Below are 16,588 nucleotides of genomic sequence, written 5' to 3' on the forward strand. Positions count from 1 at the left end.
TTACTTTGTAATCTTTGTCATTTATTCATGCTTTATAGATACGTTATTAAGTCATAAAAATTTTCACAGATGGCAGGTTGCTTTGGCGTAAGAAGCAGCCAGATTTCTTGAGTGATTAAAAATACTCAATATCTAAAATACTCCATATTCTATTACAAATTGAAATCCTACATACGTGGGTAAAAGTACACGCTCTAAATATTAGTAGCCAAATCTGAGTAATAAAACTTCTTAGACACAAGGGACTGTTTCAGAGTGCTAACATATAATATGGCTGTGTTATACAGTAAGTAGGCTAGAGTACTAGAGGTGTAGCACTGTACTAGTATTGACACAACCCTGATATGCAAACCATGAAATTGTTATGTCAATAATGCAAGTATGTTAAATAATATTTGTATAATTCTATCTTTGTTGTATGCTTTTGTACAGTTACTAAATGGATTTTTTTGTTGAGGGATGGGCTACTGACCCATCCTCCAACCCTGTATGTATTTTGAGAAAACTTCTGAATAAAATTAGACAAAAACAGACAAAAAAGAAGATACAGTTAACTGATAGCATTTAATTTTTTGTATTTCCTGTAGTTCAGTCTGTATCAATCTGCATACTTTATGAGTTGGTCATGTTTCTTATATGCAGTACAACAATTTCACAATAAATGTATCAATATGGACTCAGCTGACACTTTATTAGTCACACCTTGGTAGTAATGGGTTGGACCCCCTTAATTCTTTGTGGCACACATTCCACAGTGAGCTGGCAACACTCCTCAGAGACTTTGGTTCATATTAATATGACGGCATCACAGAGTTGCTGCAGATTTCTTGGCTGCGCATCCGTGAAGCGAGTCCTTCATTTCACCACACTCCAAAGGTGAGATCTGGTGACTGTGGAGGCCATTTCAGTAAATTAGACTCATTGTCTTGCTCAAGAAACCAGCTTGAACTTTGTGACATAGCACTTTATCCTGCTGTGAGGATCCATTAGAAGATGGGTGCACTGTTGTCATAATGGGATGGACATGGTCAGCAACAATACTCAGGTAGGCTGTGGTGTTTGCTGATATTAAGGGCCCAAATTTTGTAAATGAAATATCGCATAGGCACCTAGAATTACACCACCAACAGCCTGAACTGCTTATACAAGGCAGGATTGATCAGTCTTTTCATGGTGTGTACGTCAAACTCTGACCCCACCATCAATTTAATGCCGAAGATATTGAGACTCATTTGACCAGGCAACATTTTTCCAGTCTTCTATTGTCTAATTTTGTTGAATCCATTTAATTTGTAGCCTCAGTTTCCTGTTCTTAGCTGACAGGAATGGCATCTGGTGTTCTGCTGTTGTAGCCTGTTTGTGTCAAGATTCAACAGGTTATGCATTCAGAGATGTTCTTCTGTGTAATTTTATTGTAACAAGTGGTTATTTTTGAGTTACCGTTGTCATCCTATCAACTTGAAACAGTCTGGCCATTCTCCTCTTAACTCTGGTATCTTAGTTCTGGTATCAACAAGGCCAGTTTCACCCAGAGAATGGCCCCTCACTCTTTCTTTCTTTTATTTCTATTTTTGGACCATTCTCTGTAAATCCTAGTTATGGTTGTGTGGGAAAATCCCAGTAGATCAGCTGTAGATTACTCAGGTCGACTTTCTTTCCTGCTGTGATGCAAGGTAAGATAAGATAAGATAAGACAGATTTTCCAGAGTTGGAAAATTCAGAATGGGTAAAGTGATTCATTACTTATTCTACAATAGTAGTAAGAGCTATCATTTTCAGAGGCATCCTGTTCTCCCAGTATTTCCAGTGGGTACAGATGACAAGTATAGAGAGAAGATAAGTCTTTATAATGGATATTAAAGGAATCTTTTCATATTTAGTAGACTGAAATTTTCCAAGCAGTTCAATTTACACCTTAAACTTGATATAAATAAACAGAAAATACTGTACGCTGTAAGCTTCATAACAAGGTGTTTTTTCTGTGATAGTGGTTGGAAATAAGTTAGAATAAATCAAACAGTTTTATTAGTTGAAAGGTAATTTCCCTGTATGACAAAATGTGATTTCCCCCCCTGATAATTGATCTGCCGTTCACATTAAAACTGGTGTTATTTCATTAAAATCTTGAAAGCCCTGAACTAATGCTTCATCTTGTGAAATATCTGTTATCAAACTCCATGTAGTGGTAGATCAAGTAGTACAAGCCAGAAAAAAGTAATTTTTAGATGTTTAAAATCACTTTCTATTTAGAGCTTCAAGAAGTAATTTCATATTCTTATTTGTGAGTGTGATGGCATGACCTGAACATAAAAAGTTCTTACTTCTATATATTTGCAGTGTAAACAGAGGCAAATTATTTATATTTGTATCCACATCACAGTGAACACCACAGGGTGAACTTCAGTAATCTCATTTATGGCTCCTCTGTATGCCAGGCACTCAATGCTTTGAGATAAAAAAAAAAAAGTATAAATATAATATTTAAATATAGCATATAGCACATAATATATAAGCCCATTAAAATCACTGCAGCTATCAAAGGAATGAGAGTGTGTTTGGCATTTCAAGTGGCATCAGTTGAAAGGAAAACCAAAAATAGCTCACCTGTTTTATTGATCTTTCTGCAGAAATGTCAGGCTAGGTGTTTTGCATATTAGTCTCAATGGAAAACAGCTGCATCATTCTTTATATATTTCATACTCTGGAGTGACGACTTAATCTTTTTGATGGGCACCAGCTGCAAGAGACCTGTGGTTATAGAAACTGGGTTAAAATTTCCCATCAGACCTGTCCCGCTCTTTGGATCAATAAACTGAGTACAAGGTGTTTTTGTCGCCGCCTGCTCTTTTGTGCAGTTCCTCTTGTCTTCATGTCACATTGCTCGTGTCACTGCCAAGGCAGATGTGTTTACCTTTCCCTCTTGGAGTTATCAGGCTTTCATAAGTGGGAACACATTGGTGTCAACACCATTGTGGGCAGGACACACAAACACGCCAATGCAGATGTGTTGAGACAATGGTGCGTTTGCTGTGTGTTACACGAGGACAGCAGTTGACAAAAACAGGACAAAGAGCTTCTCACTATGCCTTCATCTGCAGTTTTGTCAGAGCATGATTCTGGAGGTTCTTAGCATTTGGAGCAGCTATCAAACAAGACACATGTTGCGCTGTTGCTCTCCCCTCGCTTGCAATATCGAAGGGGAACCGCGCCGATTTTGTACATCAAAGTGTGCTTACAGGCTTTTGTGAGCACGAAGGTGTGCGTGAAAAAGTTTTCTAGTGGGAGCTGTGAAGACTGATAAAAACAAATGTCACAAATGATGTCAGCATTAGCTGAGTGTAAAAGTTTAAAAATGCAAAAATTTTGACTATAATCTCTCAATGGAGTGTTATTCATTTTGGGTAATGACAATTTTAAAAGAAGTAGTGTGGACTGGGAAAAAAGCTTTTTGTTTTGGTTCTACTTCTTTTTTTTCAAACAAGGATGTGAATTTGACAAATTCTAAGAGCACAGTGCTAAAATCTCTTACGGCTGTCATCATATAAAGCCAACTTCTGATTTAGACTGCCTTTTACAGAATGTATGAAGCACAGCAACAGTTGACAGAAACCATAGATAAATACAAAGACTAGTATCAGAAGCAAATAGACTTTGGAGAATAAAGTAGGCCACTTATGCATTACACCTACAGGAGCTGCTCATGCCATGAAGCTTCTGGCATTCAGTTTTTGTGCTGCATTAATGCCAGAGGAGGTTTTGGAAGGCTGAAGTTGTGATGTCAGCAAAGCGTTGGCTCCACTCTGCTCAGATCAGCTGATCTGATCAGCAGGTTCATGTGCTTGTGGAGTTCCAAACACATGTTGCCAAGCAGGAAGTTGCAAAGAACCCTCTGGTTGAAAAACTATGCAACATCAACACTTACAACATGGTTGAAGGGTGTTTCTTTGCATCTCTTCTTTAGTTTTTACATTTTAAATTATTGGCTGTTTTAAGTGCTGATACCGAAACTTTAGCGGTATCAGCACTGGACAGTAAATAGTGACAGATGAAAATTATGCCTTTAAATTTTTTGTTTTTGTTTGACTAAGAGTTTACTGCATCATGTGTGGCAATTTGATGCAACAATTACTACAACATGGTTTTAATGCTTTTTTAAAGTCATTTCAGCATTGTTCAGTCTTCACTTTTTTAAACTGAGATATTACAAAGGTGTTAAAAGAATTCATTTTCATACCTGAAGTCTATTTCATGCAGATGAACATATTCCTGGTCTCACCATTTGAGCATGTGTTCTCTTAACCTTGAAAACAAAGTAATTTTAATTTAAGATTTACGTACCAAGTTTTCCTGGAGGCCAGTCAACATCGGTTTGCTCAGTTGCTATCATTAGATATGGTATGAAACTACAGTTTAATGATTTATCTCCTACTTAAAAACATAATCTTGATAAAAAAAAACATAGGCCTACAGCTTTGAAAATATGTAGAGCTCCTCACTTGAGCCTAACATCTTGTAGGTGTGTTTGGGATGTTTGTTTGACATTAAGTTTTATTTCTTAAATCCAAACCATCAATACTGAGTACACATATCTGGATAAACAAATGCATCATAATTTTTCACCATCTCATCTCCTGCTTTATCATTTTACAGTTTGGTTCCAGGGATTAGCACCCTAACTTATAACTGAAAGGTCATCAACCTCATTGTGCTTCATGCTGGGAGTGATTTGCAGCAGCGGCAGCCGTGGAGATTAAAGCTGGGAATTCTCCAGTGTCACTGCGCAGCAGAGTGTGATTCACAGCGTAGACCCTTTGATCGGTGACAGTGCCAGGGAACGGGCAGCCAGGCGAAGATTGCGCTGATGGCACAAGGCCTAATCTCTAGATTATCCATCATGCTGCACCCAGCTAATTAAGAGATGTGTGTTGCAAGATCACATCACGCAGGCGCATTATTTAACTCTCCAAACTTTTCTTTAAATGGTCTGCTACGTAACAGCACCTTAGTCCTTCTCTTTGGCTAATTGGTTGTAATCAGAGAGCAGTGATGCATGTCAGCAAGTAATTTCGTGCTCATGCTGTCAAGTGAGAAAGTTTATGCACGCCGCCTCTTCATTAAAGTTCATTGATGACGTTTTGAAATATCACACATCATTCATGTGGTTCCTGGTAGGCATCAGGTTCAGCATCATGTTTCATGACCTCCTAGTAGTTTCCTATTACCATCTATCTACACCTTAACTATAAAGTAATTAAATATATTTACTCTCTCTCTCACACACACAAACACACATGTATTTGCTACAGAATTAGATTTTATCTATCGTAGGTAGTGTGTGCAAAAAATGTAGCAATATTCAGCTAGTGGATTGGATTCCAAGCAGAGTGTCTCTCTGTGGAGTTGGACACACTGCAGCTCTACAATCTTGGAGTAATGATGGTGATCATAGTCCTTGTTCTACCCTGCAGCCTCAGTGAGCACAGCATAGCAGCACACGAATCCCATTCTCCACAGCAGATCTTGAGAACAGTAAAAATGGAGGATTAGAAGTCCGACTGATCACGGGACAAGATCGTTTCTGGAGAACCAGCTGAATTATGTGGGATTGAAGTGATTTATCTTGTACAGATACATTTAAATACCTGAAATTAGTGGCAAATATAGTTGGGCAGCTCTTACTGTACCTGGATTGTCCACCCAAATAATCTTTGTGTTGTAAAATCCTGCAAAATATTTTGTGATTATAATTTTTCTACTTTCCATACTACACTCGTAAATGCACCACACTGATTTAAATGTAGTTTTCAGACATCGCAGGAATGAGATTTATTTTAATTAGAGATGGCACGATACCACTTTTTTATGTCCGATACCGATACCGATATCATAAATTTGGATATCTGCCGATACCGATATGAATCCGATATAGTGTTTTTTAATCAACAAAACTGTTTTTTAAAATATCTTGCTGCATTTTGCAAGTCTGCAAGTTCATACTCAAGTTTAAAACAACAACTACACTAAAGCTATTCTGTTATACCTGTATACAAAAAAAATATTTCATAGTTCAGCAATACTGATCAATCTAATAAACTTAGACCTACACCATCCTCCCTATTCTGGTATTTTAAAGAGTACTTAGCGTAAATATTAAGCAACCTAACTAATAGGGTTCCAACTCCCAGCAACAACAAAAAGAAATAAATAAAAAATAAGGAACCACCCCTCACGCGCCACCTCATGATGCTTAATCGACGTAATCAACCTTAATTTGATGCAGTGTGAAAAAAAATGCACAGAAATCAATTATTTTTCAAGAAATATTAAATAGATTCAACATCTTTCTTCAACAAAATTGCAGACTGCACAGATGGTACCTTCCCAAAGTAAAAAGTACTATAGCTTACTAGGGTATATATTAGACTTAATAGTCACTATATACAGTAATTGACTTCTATTCATTTTACATCAAATTAAAACTTTGGGTGTCAGATAATTATTTATTAAAAGCTAGACATTTTAAATGAGAATAAGAAAGAAAAGTATGTCTTTGTGCCCCCTTTTCCCTGTTCATGCCCTATCGGCCCCCCTGGCTAAACTTTGCTAGATCCGCCCCTGCACAGTTACCAGCGTCAGCTACGTAGAAAAAGATCCTGGTGTAGAAAGAAATATTAAATAAATTCTAACAACAGCTTATCAAGCTTAAACGTTCTGCTGTTGTTCAGCCGCTGGTTTCCTCTTTCTGGTGCAAAGTGGGCCAAAAACAAACAAGAGACACGGACTCGCGACAGAAAAGCCGATCAGCTGATCATTTAAGCAGTTTCACGATTGAAGTAGCAGCCGGAGAGCGAGAGGCAGTCGCTTGTTAAGCTTAACGTGGGAATGCTTTACAAACATTCAGAGATGGACTTACACACTTGCTTTACTTCTCTCGGGGATAACTTTGTCGGAGATGAAATGCCAGGTTGCTAGCGAAGCTCCACATGCTATCCAGACCACCAACAGGTCCGGCATGCCACAGCCGCTCTATCACGTGATGCATACTGCTCCGACTGCTAACGTTCTGAGGTGAGTTACGGCGTGTTGCAAGTTTTGCGAGGTGCTTTCGTGATATTTAATGGATCGGATTACATTTTTTATTTTTCTCCGATATCCGATCCAGTAATTTAGGTCAGTATCGGACCGATACGTAATATCGGATCGGTCCATCTCTAATTTTAATACTATTTTATTGCCCACTAAAGAAGGGCCAGTCAATAGCTGGGTTGATTTGCCGCATAACAAGTACATTTCTGGCACTTTGACATCCTTTTAATCTTTCAATTAGTCCAGCGCAACATATCCACTTGGGTGGTGGAGTCCTTGTCCTGCAAACGTTTGTTTTGTTCATAAATGAGTGAAATCCATCACCACCTTTTGACAGCCGCATCTAGTTTGGTATTCAGGATCACATCTCTTTTAGTAATACACATTGTTTTTCTCTTTCTCTGCACAGACTCAGTGTGTTCTCAGCTGGAGGATAATCAAAGAGTCTGCGCCTGGTTGCTGCTGGGCCTGAAGATACACGCTTTGCACATTTATTTCATTATTTATTTATTTATTTTTTGCATACAATAAACAGTGAGCACAAGCAAGTCTCTGCTTGGACCCAGGTCTGTAGGTTAATCATGGGATCAGTCAAGCCCTTCCTACTCCTCCTGCTGCCCCTGATGTTTTTCAACCGACTATCACAGCTGTGGGCCTTTCCGTTCAGCCCATCCTTGGACCTGGATGTCACTGCGAGAACTACCGTCTTCTCAAAAGGTGAGGATCAAGCAGATTTTTTTAAATTAAAAGTCTTAAACTGTGATTAAAGCTCTGTACAGGGGGGTTAGTGGTAAAAAGGAGATAATTTTAATCTTCCAAAACAATTTTTTTTAATATTAGTTAAAGATTTAATCAGATTATCAGGAAATGGATGATCCTTTTTATCCTAATCTGATCATACATACAAATGTTAAAAAAATCGTTATTTACATTTGTATATGCTGGCCCGCAAATTTCCTTAAAGATCATAAAAAAAGCTCCAGAACATGGCGTGATTTTTATGTTTTTATCAAAATAATCCAATTAAGGTTGTTGTACAACAAGGGGTACATTGCAGACAAGGATTACAAACTAAAAGATGATTTAGCATCCTTAAATGGTTGGCCATAAATGGTTGGCCAAAATATAAACAAATACTGGCCAAAAAATATGGAGCTCAAGTTTTGCCCCCCAGCATAACTCCCTGAATAAACAGCAGCAGAAGACATCCTGTTCTCATCCCCGAAAGCATTATGGCAGTGTTGCGCTAGGGGAGCTATTCCACCACCTATTAATCCCATTGTACAGCAGTTGGCTTCGGTCAGTCATGACCCAGCTCTAAGGCCAAACCAGAAATGGAAAGGCATGAGAGTTGGTGGCTAATATGAGCATTTACTGTAACCAGTAAAAAAGAAAATAAACAAGAAAGCAAATGAAATGTGAAGTATGTTCATCAGTGGTATGGTGAGGCTGCCAACTGTGGAGTAACATAATCTAGACCAGAGTGTACGATCACATAGATGAAGCTGAGATTTCAGCTGAAGGATTTTTATCCTAGACCAGGTGTGCCAAATCAGATTACTATGGTGTTGGCATGAGTAGTTCATGGACATCTGGGGAGACAGAGTTGTCATTCACATCTCTCCACAGATTACCTAAGACGGAGGCCATCACACATTTTGAGATGGTTCTCAATTTGTAGGACTGACCAAGATTTAATGCCTAAAAGAACAATTTACACTTGCTTTTAGGCGGAAAAAGCCACATACTATTTTTATTTTCGCAGTTACAATATTGATATTATCTTTAAACTGGCATAAAATAACACTTTGCAGCATGATTATCATCCAAAAAGAGACCAGATACACAAAAAGAAACACAAAAAAGTATGAACAGGGACAAACTCCATTAATACAGTGTATTTCCAGATGGATCCACAAACACATGTGCACAACCCAGCTAACAGATCGCTGTCCTTATTTGCTACTGCTCCGACTGCTTCCTCCCCTCCCTGTTACGGAAGTGGCACAGTTTTTGCAGTTGGCCCCAAAGACAGCTCCTTCATGCTCAGAGTTATTAATCGCCTCTCTCATGCCCTGTCCTAGATCACACAGCTCAGCAAACACTTCTAATGAAACAATAGACAAGAAGCCTCCATAAAAGAGGACCTGAGCACGTTAGACCTGATTACTGTCTGTGCAGAAAATACTGCTGAATAGGTGTGTTTTGGCACACAGTGGGTATTTACACACACCATCAGCACGTCTTCCTTACACCTCCACCTCTTACTTCCCACCAGCTCACCTTTACCCTCCCTCTCTCCTCACTTACTGCAGCAGAAGCCAGCTGCAGTGAGAAGGGAACTCCAGCACAGACAAACAGTAAGGGCTGGTGCTCTTACCTCCACTCCACCCCACTCCACTTTTCTCCTCTTCGGTCCTCCGAGGATGAGTATTATTAGCGGGCGGGTGGAGTTAACAGGGCCGGCTGTATTGCTAGCCGAGCTCTCTGGTGTCATAAGTGCTATTGAGAGTATTGCAGGGTGAGATGATATTTTGGAGATGGGAGGATGTGCTGCTTGATGTTCTGAATCACAATAACTTTGAGAGCGACTGTAACACAGCAGAAGCTGGTTGTGTATTTGTTCCCGGTTCTGTGGTGCATTTTCTTGATCCGAACTGAGTGGATGATTACTTTGTTTGCTGGAGAGAGAGGTCTAAGGTCTGAGCTTTGCTTCAAAGTGCACTGATTGGTTGAGAAAAGTACACTGAAGAACAATGAATAAAGAAACCGTTGTGGAGCTATTTACTGCAACTACTGGGAGGTGAAGCATTGACCAGACTACGAATATCTTTTGGTTATTTATCAAACAAATGAAAAGGGCTTGCTCTGTTGAGTGCTCATCAGACGGGAATGCATGCAAAATTAATTTAGCCACCATCTCTAAATAAAGGAGTCTCTGCAGCTGTATGTGTTTGTCCTTTCCTACTTCAGACTTAGCTGCTGTATTGCTGTGGAATTAAAGTTGCTTGGATGAACGATTTTTATGTTTGGCTAAAAGCTGTTAATAAGATGTGGATGAAGGCGTGCCTGGGTTGGTTTGGAGAGGACCACCACCTCTCACCATCATAATCTCCTTGCTGCTCCAATCTGTACATTTTATTTTAATCAATTTAGTCTTTTAAATTAGAGACTCGTGCTTTTTAAATTTCTAGTTTTGGTCTCCATTTTATGTTAAGAGCTGGGTTGTGAAACTATTTATCTAAACTATATACAAACCCAGTTCCCAAAAATTTGGGATGGTATGCCTGGTGCAGGTAAGACCCAAACACAGTGCTCGGAACGTAGGGAATAAAATAATAGGTGGTTTTATTAAACTGAAGTACAAAATAATACAAAAAACAATACTAGGAGACTCAAACCATTGACACAAGGATACCATATTGCAAGGGAGGACAGAAGGAAATGCAGACAATATATACACAAGCAGGATAACGAGGGAAGAGGCCACAGGTGGGAACACAGCTGACACTAATCCAGACAAATGAGACAAGGGAAGCAAAACTGAACAGAATACACACGAGACAGGAGATTCTCAAAGTAAAGCAGGAAGTAACACACACTGAGAAACAAACTAAGACACATGGGCTTGATACTGGGACAGAAACAGATATGGAGACGTGACCATACTGAAGAAATAACAAAATGCAGAGATGAGACTAGGACAGACATGAACCAGAAATCCAGAACTATAAATACAAACTCAGCGGCACCTGAAAATAATATGTTCAGACACTAGAACATAATTAACTTATGCTTTCAAAGAAGTAAATGACAAATCCAAAGGAACACTCAAACACTGGGTCAAAGACCCAGGATAATGACAACTTTTGAGAATTACTGCCTCTCTGTCCCTCTTTTGTCGTCCCTGGCCCAACTTTTTTGAGAACTAGTAAAATGCTTCAGTTTAAACTTTTGATATTTTATTGTGAATAAAATTAGATTTTTAAATCATTGCATCGTGCTTCTATTAACACATCTCCCCTGATGATTAGAAAATGGCATTTTTGGAATTAGGGCAGCATGGTGGTGCAGTGGTTAGCACTGTTGAATCATAGCAAGAAGGTCCTGAGTTTGCTTCCAACATCTGTCTGGGCTTTTTCTGTATGGAGTTTGCATGTTCTCCCTGTGTTTGTGTGGGTTCTCTCTGGGTACTCCGGCTTCCTCCCACATTTCAGAGACATGCAGTTAGTGGGGTTAGGTTAATTGATGATTCTAAATTGCCCATAGGTGTGAATTTGAGTGCAAGTGGTTGTCTCTCTACATGTGATAGACTGGGATAGGCTCCAGCACCACCAGCACCTGCTTATCTAATTCCATGACCCTGAATTGGATAAGCAGAAGAGAATGGGTGGATGAATTTTTGGAATTGGGTGTATAATTAAGCTATTATTGCAACTCATGGAGTACAGGTCTGTTGGTGAATATTTGCTGGTTTTGAAAAGCAGCAAATCAAACCTGGAGGCACCGTAGAAGCTGAAAATAATGTCAGTCTCTGACTTTCCACTGCAGAATGCAGTGTTATATTTGTTCTTCAGGCTCACTATTATCTCCTCATGCTGGGCAGGTACTGCCTGTATCTTCCTGCTATGTGCAAGGTGTCCTGTGGCTTTGGTGACTTTTTTATGTTTTGACACTACAAACTATCTTGTTAGGTTTGGAAAAAGAGTGGTTTGGTGTAGCATAATTGAAAAGTGACAAGTTGGAAGTGATCCCTCACTAATGCTGTAACCTGCCTAAGGACACCTTGTGCTTAAGTCATGAAAACAACATTAACTGAGGCCAAGAGAACAAGCTCACCCCAGGCTCACCTACAGAGTCTTCTGTTTAGTGAAGCACAAACACAGCTGCAAACAGCAGTTGTTCCCATCAGGCACATTTTGACCAGGTTCTGTAAATGCACAGTGGAAGAACTTATCTGTGTTCTGTCCTCACAGTGGTCAAGTTTGTGACAATTCATTTACACATCTCTGACTGTGCCTAGGATTATAAATCATACATACTCTTCTTACTGCGGGCACTTTTCTATGCTGTAGCCTGAGCCCGTCTGTCATTACAGATTTTCTTTTTCTCCTTGCCCTCACAGAAAGTTGTCCTTGACCCAGTTTCTAATCATCAGGGAAGGCGTGTGAGTACATGTGAGAGTGCAGAACGTGCACGTGTGTCAGCATGCGTTTCATCACTCTTAGGGCATGCCCTGCGAATGTGTGCTGCATATGTGTGTGTGTCATGTAGGGGGAAGCTTATTAAGTGCCATGTAAAAATCCTGCATACATGCATCTCCTGTCACTTTCCTCACTGAGACATGTCAGCGGGGAGGACGGGGGAAGGGAAGTTTCTTCTCCTTTTGATGATATGTGGGTGTCACTATCTGTGGGAGGATTGATATTATTTTTCTTTGCTGGCGCTCATTAATTTACAGTATGCTTTACTGGTTTGCTGCATGAGTGGGAGGAGAAGGACATGATGTATCACAGAGAGAGCGCTTGGATATGTATATAAGAGAGAAAATGACAGAAGAGGTCTTTATGCTCTCTTGGTGAGAACAGGTACATCGAAAAGGCCACCAAAGGCAAACAAGCAAAGAAATAATTCTGATACATGATTTTTTTTTATCCAATACTGAGATGAATCTATAAATACTATTTAATACTTAGTTCCTTTCTTGATGTTAAAATGGCCCCACTATTTTCATCCACTATTTAAATAGTGGATGCTCGTATTAAACATGGCCAGGGTTTCAAATAAGGAGGTTCCTTGATTTCTGACAGTTTTTTTTACTCTTGGCTCCCATCATAATGAGAGGGGATATCCCTAACATGGTCATCTAAATCTCTGGCTGCGAGCATAGAAGCCCCATCTGTTGTTCAGACCTTGTGGTTTTGAGGAGCAGTAAATCAGAAGAAAGTTGTCTGATAGGCAGACAAGATAAAACTTGTTTCAGAGGATGCCTTGGCAACAAGACTCTGTATAAAATAGATAAAGATTATTTAGAATTCTACTGCTCTAGTAGAGTCCAGAAATAAATAAAAAAAAAAGACAAATATTGGTCTTATTTTAAAACAAAAGAGTTAATGTTATGTTGAAGGAGGTTTTTTTTAAAGTGAGTTTTTTAAACCCTGAGAGTATAACCCAGCTTTCTTTTCAACTTTGGATCTTTTTAGATCTTTCATTTCTTTGTTTTTGTGCATTTATCTTACTTTTATCAACCTTTATCATGCAGACTATTTAAAATATGCCTGTGCTGAACACACCATCTGCGGCTTGCAGCTTGTCTCTTGGAGTAACAAAGAAAACTGATCTGCCTGAGGAACAGAGAGGACTACTGCTAGCCAAACCAGGCATTCTTAACTCTTAATTTCTCTGTAGTTGGTTGCTTTATTAAAATACTAAGATCCATCGACTGTTTTTCTGCAGTGCTGTTCTACTCCATTTCAGCAATTAAAGCACTTTTTTACTCCAAGCCTCATTAACCTAAGCACTTTTTATATGCCCTCATTTGCTTGGATAAATGCATCATGTATCAGGGTTCAGTATATTGCCCAAGGGTAGTTTGACCCAGACTCAGGGAGCCAGGGATTAAACCATTATCTTCCAATTAGTACACAACCTTATCTGTCACCTGAACCACAGCCATACAACTAAAAGACAAGTTAGTTTATAGTTATTAAAGATGCCATCCCAAAAAGAAATGTTACGTTTGGTGGCAATATGTTTGCACACAGTTTATGATAACCAAGAGCTAGTCACTGATGTGCTGTTAGAAAGGTGTCAGAAACTTGATGACATCTCCCTGTGTGGACAGCAACTGAAAACCACCAAATATGTGAAAGCTCACGCACAGTAACATACAGATCAAGTGTGAGGATGAGGTTGATAGTGAAGAGTGAAGAACTGGCACAGGGACAGAGGCTCCTTCAATTATAGTTCGATTTTGAGCTATGTTAGGCAGTGGTCTTTAGTGGGAGTTGCTGATAAATCCATTGTCCCTGCTCAGCACCACACAGCAGACAGATGAGGTTGCTGCTGATTTGATGAGTTCCTTTATCAGTTTGTCGAGACGAAACATAGCTAAAAGCTCTTCTAAAAGAGACTAAAAGTAAACAGAGACTAGACTAGCTTTTCTAACCAGACAGCTTTCTTCTGGCTAATCAAACTAGCTGCCATATGAATATTTCTAAATAGTTATTTTGACCATGATGCATGTGATTGACTTAATAAAACATCACTGTAGCGGAAAATAGAAATGGTATTGGAGCTTTTCCATTTAAAAGAAAGCAAAAATACTGAATGCATTAAGCATTAGAAATCCACCGTTGTAACCTTTATGGGCAGGTTTGACAACTAAACATAGATTGTTTTTGTGGGCCACAGTGCATTTTTCCACTCCTAGAAGTGAGATTAATGCTTGACTGTGTCCTGAACTCAATTGTTTGCCCATGGGGCTTGTGCTTTGGCATTTCCTACCTCTGCCACCAGACCTGAAGTAATGCCGTTCTGAAATATTGATGCACTGTAAGTTACTATGTTGAGAGCTGGGATGTAACAAGAGGTCTTGGTAGTAAGGTTCCTTATAGATTGCACCATTATTGTGATATTGGCAGTAAGAAAGCCTGCCAGCTTGACGCTTCTGTGTAGATGAATTGTTTTGCATCCAGTATGGTAATTACACCACTAATGATCATCAATTTACTGCTCAACAAAGTCTGTTAATATCTTAGTCTAACCAGCTGCATCTTGTGCATAACAGTGATGATTTACAAACTGTATCAGCGAGACCAAGACTGCTCAAACTAAAGAGGTTTAATCTCTGCTGTTATTTTCTGTTACCTTTTTTTGGGGGGGTGGGGGGGGGGTGTTCTCAGTTGAGACATTTTATGCCTTAGACCCTTTAAATCCCTGAAGCTTACATGGTGCTTTGATCCTCTTCTCCTCTGATAGTGTTGGTGTCTGATTCAGACACGGCCTTATTAGTAATTCAGTGATGGCCGATGTGCCAGTCCTGCAATGACACTGCCACCATTTGAGTGGGGTTATGTTTTTCCATCTTATCTAAGATGAAAGTCTTGGCTTTCCTTCATCTTATTCTGCAGTCTCCCTGGTTGGACAAAGTCTTATGAAAGTTTTGGCTCTGACACAAGCTTTAAAGACAAGGCATTGTATTTGTGTCATTATTAATAGTGGGGTAAACATAACACTGCCACTTTGATGTGCAAAATAAGCATGCACATCAGATCGGGACAGGCCTATTTTTCTTCATATTATAAAACTTCTTAAAACTTGGTCGATTTTTGTAAATTTCTAGCCAGCATGAAATCACCTATTTTGAAGCCTCACTGGTAGCATTTTGGCCACAACCATGTTGTTTTTTGAAGAAAAAGAAGTGACCACATTTGGAAAAAATGTTGGAGTGCTACAATTTACTTGGTAAGCAAGCTGCATAAATAAACTATATGCATACTGTGCACAGACAGATACCTGCTAACTGGTGCAGATAAAAAGTACTTTATTTCACTCAACAAAAGTGAACCACAAATGGATTGTCTTGGATAGTCTGCACAACACAGAAAGCCATATTAGCCAGATAGTTTACTAAAAAATGCTTACTAAAGAACAGTTTTTGGCTATGACAGCTACAGTATTCATGTGTAAGCACACTTGTCAATCAAAATGGCCATGTTCCTAATTTTAAGCCTCACTAGTATTCAAACAAATGATTTATAAGGAAAGACCCAGTCAGACGTCTTAATGCATTCTCAATCATCCAGGTAAGTAAATCTTCAAAAGTTGATTCTGTTCATCTGGACTGAAAACCAGTCAGAGTTTTTATGAAGGGAGAAACCTATAGAGACCATACAAGGTTTCAAATATGCCTCTTAGTGTTCTAAAATTGGGCATTTTTAAAGGGGGGGGTCTATGGCGATTGACTTGCTTTTTGAACCAACCTCAAGTGGCCACTAGAGGAAATCTAAGGAGCTTGGGAAGAAAAGCATCTGGACTTCTTTAAGTTGCTTGAAGACATTGCACCTTTAACTACTTTTGGACAGAGAAAACAGATGGTTTGAAAGAGGAGTGAAAGAAGCCATCTATGTCCGCTGCGAACAGCCATCCTTGAACAGAGACGGTGGCTTACGACACCAACTGTCTGCCATCTATAATCCAGTTTTGAGATCCTTTCCCAGACGCCTTAACGCCCACTCACATCCTGGGCCATTTGACCTCAGTAAATCACATGATAGGGTGTGGCTAGGTTTCACCCGAAACCTTGGCTGATTGTGACCTACACCCGTTTTCATACCTTGGCTCGTGTGATTAGGTAGAGGATCATCAGGGAGTTCATGACCCTCTTGGGGGACACTCCCCTAGGACTTAAATCTTGGCCTCTCCACCATTTGACCTTAGAACTGAAGAAGCTTCTTGGATGAGAGGTGAAACGTCTTCAAGCAACTTAAAGAAGTTCAGA

General features: G+C 39.4%; 1 protein-coding gene across 1 annotated transcript in view; it reads left to right on the plus strand.

Annotated features, from left to right (window-relative positions):
• The first annotated feature begins 5,843 nt into the window (after positions 1-5,843).
• sema4gb (sema domain, immunoglobulin domain (Ig), transmembrane domain (TM) and short cytoplasmic domain, (semaphorin) 4Gb) overlaps positions 5,844-16,588 on the plus strand; it is a 51,612-nt gene continuing 40,867 nt past the window's right edge. Inside the window, exons 1-2 of the mRNA XM_080873231.1 lie at positions 5,844-7,068; positions 7,496-7,803. Coding sequence (XP_080729357.1) covers positions 7,668-7,803 — 136 coding nt within the window. The 5' untranslated portion in view covers positions 5,844-7,068; positions 7,496-7,667. The remainder of the gene's footprint in view (positions 7,069-7,495; positions 7,804-16,588) is intronic.

Source organism: Rhamphochromis sp. 'chilingali' (genome assembly GCF_963969265.1).
Source record: "Rhamphochromis sp. 'chilingali' genome assembly, chromosome: 22".
Taxonomy (NCBI): domain Eukaryota; kingdom Metazoa; phylum Chordata; class Actinopteri; order Cichliformes; family Cichlidae; genus Rhamphochromis; species Rhamphochromis sp. 'chilingali'.